This window comes from Emiliania huxleyi (assembly GCF_000372725.1).
Source record: "Emiliania huxleyi CCMP1516 unplaced genomic scaffold EMIHUscaffold_468, whole genome shotgun sequence".
Lineage (NCBI taxonomy): Eukaryota > Haptophyta > Isochrysidales > Noelaerhabdaceae > Emiliania > Emiliania huxleyi.
The window spans coordinates 28,661-38,666 of record NW_005198482.1 but is presented as its reverse complement, the minus strand read 5'-3'; the positions used below and the strand labels follow the sequence as shown (position 1 = coordinate 38,666).

The 10,006-nt window shown below is 65.2% G+C and overlaps 2 protein-coding genes across 2 annotated transcripts; both read right to left on the bottom strand.

The window, feature by feature from the left end:
- Window positions 1-10: 10 nt before the first annotated feature.
- Window positions 11-998, bottom strand: EMIHUDRAFT_76170 (hypothetical protein; the record flags this gene model as incomplete). The annotated part of the gene is made up of 3 exons (XM_005768144.1): window positions 11-170; window positions 433-519; window positions 889-998. Coding segments are annotated over 3 exons (357 nt in total), but the record flags the coding sequence as incomplete, so codon positions are not given.
- Window positions 999-8,248: 7,250 nt separating this feature from the next.
- On the bottom strand, window positions 8,249-9,401 carry EMIHUDRAFT_445542 (hypothetical protein). Its single transcript, XM_005768143.1, has 2 exons — window positions 8,924-9,401; window positions 8,249-8,557 (listed from the first exon to the last, which is right to left on the bottom strand). The coding sequence occupies exons 1-2, from the start codon at window positions 9,374-9,376 to the stop codon at window positions 8,279-8,281; spliced, it is 732 nt and encodes a 243-aa protein (XP_005768200.1). The 5' UTR covers window positions 9,377-9,401; the 3' UTR covers window positions 8,249-8,278.
- Window positions 9,402-10,006: the final 605 nt, after the last annotated feature.

Below are 10,006 nucleotides of genomic sequence, written 5' to 3'. Positions count from 1 at the left end.
TATCTCGCGCCTTTCCGACGGGCTCGTCGTACTGCACGCCCACCCACCAGCCTGCCGCAATGGCCGGGATCTTGCCCACGTATCGCACCTCGCCCCGCTTGCCCCCCAGCGTCACCTCGCACCGGTCGCCCACCGTGATCCGCTCCGCGAGCTCCTTGTACGACTCCTCGCTCGTCTCGACCTATCTCGCGCAATCTCGGCGCATCTCGGCGCATCTCGGCGCATCTCGGCGCATCTCGCAGTGCCCCTCGCTCGTCGTCGACCTCCTTCCACGGCTCGGGCATATCTCGGCTACATCTCGGCTAGATCTCGGCTAGATCTCGGCTAGATCTCGGCTAGATCTCGACCTCCTTCCACGGCTCGGGCACAAAGCTCGGGTCCGCCTTTTTGCGCTGCGCGTCCTGCCTCTCCTTGATCTCCTTAGCAAAGGACCAGCTCGGGTCCTCCCGCTTCTTGGCCTCCTTCCACGCGCGGAAGTTGTCCTCCCGCTTCAGGTAGTCCTCCTCCGAGATCTCGTACCTAATGAAATCACCACAATCTCCCACAATCTCCCACAATCTCCCACAATCTACCCCTCCGAGATCTCGTACCTAATGACATCAGCAGCCGTGAAGAGCGGGGCTCTCCTCCCGCTCCAGCCGGTCCCCCTCCGGCGGTCTCGCACTTTTTGACGAGGTTGAGGAGATATGGGGAGATATGGGGAGATATGGGGAGATATGGGGAGATATGGGTCTCGCACTTTTTGACGAGGTTGAGGAGATATGGGGAGATATGGGGAGATATGGGGAGATATGGGTCTCGCACTTTTGACGAGGTTGAGGAGATATGGGGAGATATGGGGAGATATGGGGAGATATGGGGAGATATGGGGAGATATGGGTCTCGCACTTTTTGACGAGGTTGACGTCCTCCAGCCCGCCGCCCGCCGAGAGGGAGTGCGGGTCGAGGTCGGTGATGTGCAGCGTGTAGCCGTCCAGCGGCGAAAAGTAGCCTGTGGGGCAGCGGCGGAGAGGAGTGGTGGGCAGGGCAGGGCAGGGCGGGGCGGGGGAGGCGGGCAGGGCAGGGTAGGGTAGCCTACCGGTGGAGAGGGGCGGGGCGGGGCGGGGCGGGGCGGGGCGGGGCGGCGCGTAGACCCAGCATCAGCGAGTCATCGCAGAGGTCGGCCACGACCTGACCGAGGGGGACAGGCGGCGGGGTAGGACCGCGGGGCGGCGAGGGGTTCGCGGCCGGCGGCGGCGGCAGCGGCGGCGGTGGCGGTGGCGGCAGCGGCGGCGGCGGCAGCGGCGGCGGCGGCGGAGGCCGCAGCGGTGCCTGCTGGTTCTCGTCGAGCAGCGTCAAGTGCGCGAACACTGAGCCAGTGCCTACGTAGGAGACAGCAGCGACGACTCAGAGCGCAGCGCCCGTCCTGCTGCCGCCGCCAACGCGCCGGGCCGGCACCGGTGTGTGTCCGCAGCTTCTCCTTGACGGTGCCGACGCTCATGTGCCGGTCGAGCCGGATCTCAAACATGCGCGCCTGCAGGTTCGAGTGCGTCACATGCAGCAGCACCTGCGCCATTCGGGCGGACGCCGCCTGTCAGCCGGGGCGCACGCTCGCGGGACGGCGGCTGCGGAGGCGTTGTGCTCGCCGTCGACTCGGCCCGGGCCTGCCCGCCCGATTCCCACCCGACGTAGTCCTTCAGCTCGTTGAGAGCGACACTCATTGTGACTCGCCTGTGTAGGGAAATAGGGCGGATGATGCAGTTTCGAATTTCGCGGCCGAGAGGTGCGCGGGAGAGTGAACGCCTGCTGGCCGTTGCCCCGCTGCTTGCAGGCGAAAAGAAGAAAAACGCGCACCACAGTTGGGACGAACGGTCCGACGAGAGCCCTCTGCGTATGTCGGCAAATGCTACTGATACGCGACAACCACGGCTGCGCTGCATGGGCCGTCGCGCTGCCACCGTTCCTCGTCCACACTCCCCCTTCCGCTCAATACACGCAAATCACGCCCTCGATCGATGTCACCGCGCCGGCGCCCACGCCTCGACCTTCTTGGGCAGCAGCTGGTTCGGCAGGTCCTCGCCGTGTCCTAGGCAGCCGCCCTCGCCCCCGCCCCAGGTAAAGACGGCGCCGTCGGCGGTGAGGGCGATGCTGTGCTGGCCTCCAGCCGACACAGCGACGACGCGCTTGCCCTCAAAAGCCTCGATCTTCTTCGGCAGCAGCTGGTCCTGCTCGTCGCCGTGGCCCAGCGGGCCATAGGCTCCATGGCCCCAGCTCCAGACAGCGCCGTCGGCGGTGAGGGAGAAGCTGTGCGCGGCTCCAGCCGACACAGCGACGACGCGCCGCCCAGCGAAGGCCTCGACCTTCTTTGGCAGCAGCTGGCGCTGCTGGTCGCCGTGGCCCAACCGGCCAGAGCCTCCATAGCCCCAGCTCCAGACGCTGCCGTCGGCGGTGAGGGCGAGGTTGTGCGCGTCTCCCGCCGACACAGCGACGATGCGCTGGCCAGCCAACGCCTCGACCTTCTTCGGCAGCAGCTGGCGCGCAGGCTGGTCGCCATGGCCCAGCCTGCCAGAGCCTCCATAGCCCCAGCTCCGGACAGCGCCGTCGGCGGTGATGGCGATACTGTGGCTCTGTCCAGCCGACACAGCGATGACGCGCCGCCCAGCAAAGGCCTCGACCTTCTTCGGCAGCAGCTGGCGCTGCTCGTCACCGTGTCCCAGCCGGCCATAGCCCCAGCTCCAGACGGCGCCGTCGGCGGCAAGGGCGATGCTGTGCGCCCCTCCAGCCGACAAAGCGACGATGCGCTGGCCAGCCAAGGCCTCGATCTTCTTGGGCAGCAGCTGGTGCTGCCAGTCGCCGTGGCCCAAGCGGCCGTCGCCTCCAAAGCCCCAGCTCCAGACGGCGCCGCTGGCGGTGAGGGCGAGGCTGTGGTATGTTCCAGCCGACACGCTCACAGCGCGCTCGCCGCCCAGCGTCGACGGGAGGCGGGTCGGCGTGTTGAGCCGCAGCACGCCCTCGCCGTGGCCAAGGAGGCCTGGGATGTGATTCGGCCCAGAGCCGTACGACGAGAGCCGCCCCTCGCCGTCGACGAAGAGGCTGTGCCGTTGGCCTGCCAGCGCCCTCGCCGGGGGGTTGGGCTCGCGCAGCAACCCAGCGAAGCACAGCCAGCGCACGGCGCAGCTCTCGCCCTCTGGCAGCGCCGGCAGCTCGAAGCCGCGCTCTTGCGCCCACAAGCGGATGCCCTCCGCCGCGAGCGAGGCGTGGAAGAGCAGCGAGACGGCCGCGACGCGAGCGATGTCGGCAGGGTCGCAGCGAGAGAGGGCGCGCGCGAGGAGCTCCGTGGGGAGGTCGAGGAGGCGGGCGGGCGGCGGCGTGTTCGGCGAGGGAGCGGCGGTGGAGGCGGCGGCGAGGCGGCGCAAGCGGCGGCGCGGTGGGGTGGACATCGCAAAAAAAAGATTTTTTTTGCTCGGCTGGCGAATCGTTGCGCGGCCTTCGGGCGGGGCTGCGCCTCGGTGCCCCCCACCCCCCACCCCCCACCCCCCAGCATCCATGGAAGCCCCCAAGCATCCATTGAAGCCCCCAAGCATCCATTGAGACCCCCCAGGGAGACCCTCCAAGGAGACCCCACAGGGAGACCCCCCAGGGAGACACCCCAGGGAGACACCCAAGGGAGACCCCTCGCGGCAAACGGAGTCCCTCCCTCCGACGGCTAGAAAAGAGGATCCGACGTTTCGCCATCACAGCCGATCACCGCGGACGCCTAAAATCGGCGACGAACTATGAGCAACCCCCCCGATCCCGCGTGGCTTGGAGAAATAAAGAGCGACTACCTCACCGACGCGTACTCGCGACCAGCTCAAGGCGAGCGACCAGCTCAAGGCGAGAGCGCACACGCGCGAGCACACATCAACAGCGAATGCGCACGCACGCACGCACACGCACACACAAACCCACACGCACGCACAAACCCACACGACACAGCCCACGCCTCAGCGTGTTCGCAGCGGGGCCGTCCCACCGACCCTCGCCCCGCCGACCCCCGCCCCGCAGGCGGGCGAGACCGCGCCGCGCCGAATCAGCAGCTCGACCACCCGCTCGTGGCCGTTGGAGGCGGCGAGCATCAGCGCGGTGATTTCGTCGTTCTTCTGCTTGTTGATCTCCGCGCCGCGCTGCAACAGCAACTCGACCACCCGCTCGTGGCCGTTCTTGGCGGCGAGAAACAGCTCGGTGACGCCGTCGCTCCTCTGCAGGTTGATCTCAGCCCCACGCCGGAACAGCAGCTCGACCACCCGCTCGTGGCCATGGCCAGCGGCGCCCATCAGCGCGGTTTCGCCGCCGTTATTCTGCTGGTTGATCTCCGCGCCGTGCTGCAGCAGCAGCTCGACCACCCGCTCGTGGCCCTGGCTGGCGGCGCACAAAAGCAGCGTGAGGCCGCTCGCCTCGCCTGTCTCGTACGTCGCGTTAACCCGCCCGCCTCTCTCGAGCCACGAACGCACCGCCGCTTCGTCGCCTCGCAACGCCGCGGCCACCTCATCGTTGGAAGACATCAAGGCTGAGTGCTGCATGCTTTGCCTCTACCCATAAACGCGCCGGAACGGCGCCGGATCTTCCGGCAATACAGTTGTAGGGGCTTGCACGGGTGCAGCCTTTTGCCGCGTGGGGTGGATGGCCTCCTGTTCGCGTGGAAACATTTTATTTCCGTACGTTGTGAGAGATACACCGACACATATGATGTAACCACGTGGATGTAACACACCACACGTTGCACACTCATCCGATCAGATCTCGGACAAACTCACATATGCGAAGGACACAACTAAACCGCTGCTTCCCTGGACATGATTGTCCATGTCCATGTCCATGTGAAGGATTGGGAAAACGCGGCGACTTTCATGCAGACTCAAGTGTCTTAGGGAAAGAATGATATATCAAACTCTGCAATGAGCTCTGAATCAGGCCTGGCCAGTTGCAACTGGTCCAGCGTCAACGCTGGGAAGTCTCGACCGTCCACTGTTGGCACAAGGGACCGAAAGTCGGCCATGTTGCGCACGCGCGACTTGTGTTGGCCATTTGCCACCCAAAGGTCGATCTTGCACGGAGGGCCGTATGGATACGAATCTGCTCCGAGAGGCCAGAGAGCCTGAGGCCACGCGTCCCTGTACTTCCATTCCGCAGCTCGTCTTGCTGCCATGCCGTAACTCATAGATCCTTCTTCGAAATGCCAGTCCCGAGATTGTTTGCAATTCACAGCATCAGTGCTATAGCTGGACCCCTGATAGGACGTGCCATCTGTGGTATGCTTGAACAATTCCTTCAGCTCGCGGGCCATCTGCTCGCGGAATCTGCAGATGGTCCGGTCAAGCTGTTCAAAGCCTCCGTGCTTCTCGATCTTCTCCACCAGCACAGCACGATCCTCTGCACGGCACTTACCTTGAATAGTAGAAATCTCAAATTTTTCCGGGATCTCAAACCGCCACAAGTCCGCCAGACCCCGCATTTGAACGTTGGCACGTTTCGCGGCGTCCACCTCGTGGACGGTCCACATGCGCTCATACACCTCAAAACAGTTGGTATGGCAAACGAACATGCCATGCTGGGGCTTCGATTCGATAATACGTGCGAACGGGTCGAGCGCCAGTTGCTCTGCTATAGATAGGCCGCCAGGTGCGCCATCCTCGGGCTGATACATCGAGAAGACGCAAAAGAAAACAGGCGTGCTGCGAGGGATATGATGGTGATTGACCATGGATTGCAGGCCGTTGTACGTCTCCAAAACAGAGCCCGCCCAGGCGTGTGAAAGCATCAGCTCCACCTGCGAAGGCTCAGCGTGCTGCTGCTTTGCCTCCGTCATCAGTAGCGCGATGCTGCAACCCGTTCCTCGTGTGAAGGGCACCACGAAATGATCCTTCATGTCATACATGGTTATGCTGTACTCGCCCTTCACACTGGCCAAAGCCTTCCAGGTCGGCGTCTGTGCGCAGTCTGCCACAAACGTAAGCCACTGCTCCACTGTCAGCGACCAATGGAGGGGGTCCACATTGGCCTGGCCTTTGCCGGTCGAGGCCACGCACTTTGGCCGGACAGCTGCCGGTATATTATCGGCGGCCGAAGCGTCGGAGGCCGCCTTCTTGTCGAGGAACGAGGCGGTCTCCGGCTCGGGCTCCGGCGCCTCCTCGGCCGGCGCCTCCTCGGCCGACGCCTCCTCCGTCGGCGCCTCGTAGCCGCCCTCTGGCGCTGCCTCGGGCTTGACGGCGGGCTCCTCGGCGGCCGGCTCGGGCTCCACGCGGGCCGAGAAGGACTTGACGTAGTCGGCCGCCTTTTGGAGGATGTTCTTGTCCTCGGCGGGCTCGACTGCGTCGGCCGGCTCGGCAGGTGCGTCGGCAGGCACCTCGTCAGCCACTTTGCCGTTGGTCTCGAGCTTGTCGATAGCGGTGTCGACCGCCCCCTCGGGCACCTCGGGCGCAGGAGCGGGCGCAGGATCGTACGTGGGCTCAGCGACCGGCTGGTCTTTCGGAGTGGAGCAGCAAACACCCATGGCTTCGGAGAGCGTCTCGCGGCTAAGGCGGAATCGAGAGCGGCTCCAAATCGTGAGCCCCACGGATCAGCTGGGCGTTGAGTTTGTTGGGTTTGTAAAATTCTTTTTTCTCACGCTGACGAAAAGGCTGCTGTTGGGTGGTGGCATCCGGCTCACCACCTATCTCGGCCCAGAGGCACGGAGGCCGCACGACTTCTTTTTTTCGTTGTGTGTCTCAAGGTACAAGGAGGGTCGTCGGCGGTCGGGTGGTGGGTGTGCACTTGCTGCATTTTCTCGTTTATCGTTTTGGTCGGAATACGGAAAAGCTGTACATTTCTTTTTTCTCGGCGGGAGTAGCGCTCACGGTGGAACGATCACAGGACTCAGGGAAACCAACCAGTCCAATCACAACCCCGCGCGCGTGCCGGGCGGGCGGCCGCCCTTCCCCCCTCCCTTGCGCGCCGCGCCATCGGCTCCGAACTGCCGCTCGGCGGTGAGCCGCTGCTCCCTCAGGTAGCCCTCCTGCGTCCGCCACACCGCGTGCAAGTCGGGCGAGAGCTCGGCGTGCAGCGCCCTCGCCGCGCCGTCCCACGCAGAGAGGTGCCACGCCACGTACGCGCCCGCGCCCGCCGTCGGCAGCGCCTCGAGAAAGGTGAGCGCCTGTTCACAGCTCGAGGTGTGAAGAGACGCTGTTCACAGCACCATGGCCGTCGGCAGCGCCTCGAGAAAGGTGAGCGCCGCGACGGCGGCGGGGCTCTCCGCGCCAGAGTACTCGCCGAAGAAGACGTAGAGGGGCGTGCGGTGCGCGGCGAAGGTCGGCGTCACGCGCACGCGCCCAAAGGCGGGCCGCAGCGCGAGGAGCAGCCGAAAGAGCATCGAGTAGATGCCGAGCTGGTACGCGAAGTAGAGGTGGCCGCCTTCGCCGTGAGCCAACCTCACGTCACGGCGTGCAAACACCGAGCCGTGCCGGTGTGTGCCGGGCATGCGCGTGAACGGAGGGGGAAGCGAGTCCGGCTGCGTAGAGCCGACTGCGCGTCCTCTCGAGTGCTCGTCGGAATACAAAGGTTCGTGGTAGCGCATCTAAGGCGGCACGCCCGGCTTGAGGGCGCGCAGGGCGAAGAGGAGCTCGTTCCGGAGAATGGCGCCTTGGGCGGGAGACCGCCGAGATTAGGCGAGATTGTGCGAGATAGGCATCTGGAGCTCGTTCCGGAGGATGGCGCCGAACTCGAGAGACCGGACCGAGCGCGCCCACCCCTCGTGCCCCTCCTCGTCCACCTGAGAGAGACAGCCACACTGGGTTCGGTACTCTGGAGGTGTGGTACTCGTGCCCCTCCTCGTCCACCTGAGAGAGACAGCCACACTGGGTTCGGTACTCTGGAGGTGTGGTACTCGTGCCCCTCCTCGTCAAACCTGAGAGAGACACGCGCCACCGCGGTAAATAGAAACGCGTAAAGCAGACTCGCGCCGCGCCTCGCCCGCCTCGGCTGCGCCGTGCGCCTTCTTTTGCCCGCGGTCGACCACGATGCCTACGCGGAGGCCCCCAGGGCCCTTCTAGGGCCCTTCTAGGGCCCTTCTGCCAGAAGGGCCCTTCTGCCCGATCTCCGACCACGGCTTGCCCGCGTTGACAAAGTCGGCCGACGGGGCCGCGCCCAGCAGGCGGCGCCACGAGCCTGCGCCATGCAGACACACGGGTGAGAGCGAGGAGACGGCACGGGCAGCTGTGGGAGGCGCTCTGTGCCCCCCCCCCCCCCTCCCGCCTCCTCCTCCTCCTTCACGGCGCCCGCCGCCTCACCGGCACCGTTGGCATGCCTCGAGAAGCGAGCAGCGTCTCTTCACGCCCCTCGCACTGTGAACGAACGGCCCCTCTGCTAGTCGGAGTACACGCAGTCTGTGGTCCGCATCTAGGCCTCGAGATGTGGGGAGCGGGGAGATACGGGGAGATGTGGGGAGATATGGAGATGTGGATCTGCGGTCCGCATCTAAGGGTGGCGAGCCGTCGGCGGACAGGTCCGCGTCGCTGTAGCCGAGGCGGACATGGGAGAAGGTCATGCCGAAGCCTCCGTCCGCCTGGCGCAGAGAGATCGCGCGAGGTGTGGGGAGATATGGGGAGATAGAAGCCTCCGTCCGCCTGGCGCAGAGAGATCGCACGAGATGTGGGGAGATATGGGGAGATAGAAGCCTCCGTCCGCCTGGCGCAGAGAGATCGCGCGAGATACAGTGTGTCCGAGCGGGCGGCGGCGGGCGAGGCGCGTGTCGCGGACGAGAGCGGGTGTGTGCAGCAAAGAGAGGGAGGGAGGGAGGGAGGGAGGGAGGGAGGGATGGGGACGGAGGGAGGGAGGGAGGGAGGGAGGGAGAGGGAGGGAGGGAGGGAGGGAGGGAGGGAGGGAGGGAGAGAGAGAGAGAGAGAGAGAGAGATGGAGCCGCGAGGCTCGCCTGGGACAGTGAGAAGGCGTGGCCGCGCCAGCCCAAGTCGCCGACGAGGTACTCGCACATCCCGCCTGGCGAGGCGCCGATGTCGGCAAAGCTGCGGTTCGCGCCGGCGCGGCCAGCGAAGACGGGCGCCAGCGCTGGCATCCACTCGCGGTAGAAGCGCACGTACTTCTTGGTCGAAGGCGTGAAGACCTCGGTGCGCCGGTTGGCCTTGGACATGAGCTCGTCCCGCCGCTTCCACATCCGGTCTACCGCCTCGGAGGCCCAGCCTCTGGCCTTCTCCTCCTGCAAGGCGCGCCAGACCGAGTCCACCTCCATCAGCGAGCTCGTCCAGCCGAGGATCAGCTCCAGCGCGTCGGTCGCGGGGGGCGCCTCGGCGCTAAGTAGATTCGGGTCGCTGCGGGGATGAGCCGTGCCATCCTGCTCAGACTTGTTCTGCGGCGGATCGCCAGGCATTCGGCGGAGACCAAATGTGGGCAAGTCCACCGCCGGCCGATAGTGTGGCAAAGAATTCTTAAGATACAAGCCTCTCTCACAGCACACTGGCACGACAAGGGCGCAGACTGGCGCGGACTGGCACACACACAGGCTCACTGGGAAAAACAGGGAACATCCGGCTCGCTGGGTGCGCTTCTTAGCTCCCCGGCCCCGCATGTGAGGTTAATAACTGCACTCCAAGTGCTCCAAGTACCAGCCTCCGGCGGGGCCCCCCGCTAGTGCGCACTATGTCCCTCTGTGTTCGTGTGCGTCGCCCATCTCTCCCTGGAGATGAGCAGATGACTGCTCTATTTCTTTATGGGCCCCCCGCTACCATCCACCCAGGGCAGCGGAAGCGGTAAACCTTACATCCTCGAGGCAAACGAGGCGGCAACATTTCGGCGACCACGTGATGGCAGAAGCTGGGCACTGACCGTCCAGGATGGCGCCTTCTGCCGCTACGGCTGTGTTGTTTGTCACTTGAGGGCCACGGCCAGCTTCAGCGCGCAGCGTCGCTCGCCCTCGTTACGTTTGCTTCTCTGACCTGTGCCTGATCACCCTCTCCGGGCCAAGAAGAAGGCTGCAGGATTCGGCCCCGCATGCTGCGAG

Excerpts from the sequence above, each read along its gene's own strand:
- EMIHUDRAFT_445542 (XM_005768143.1), bottom strand. The coding sequence starts at position 9,376 with ATGCCTGGCGATCCGCCGCAGAACAAGTCTGAGCAGGATGGCACGGCT. Across the intron at positions 8,558-8,923 it reads ACGCCTTCTCACTGTCCCAG|GCGGACGGAGGCTTCGGCAT; the intron begins GCGAGCCTCGCG and ends TCTCTGCGCCAG.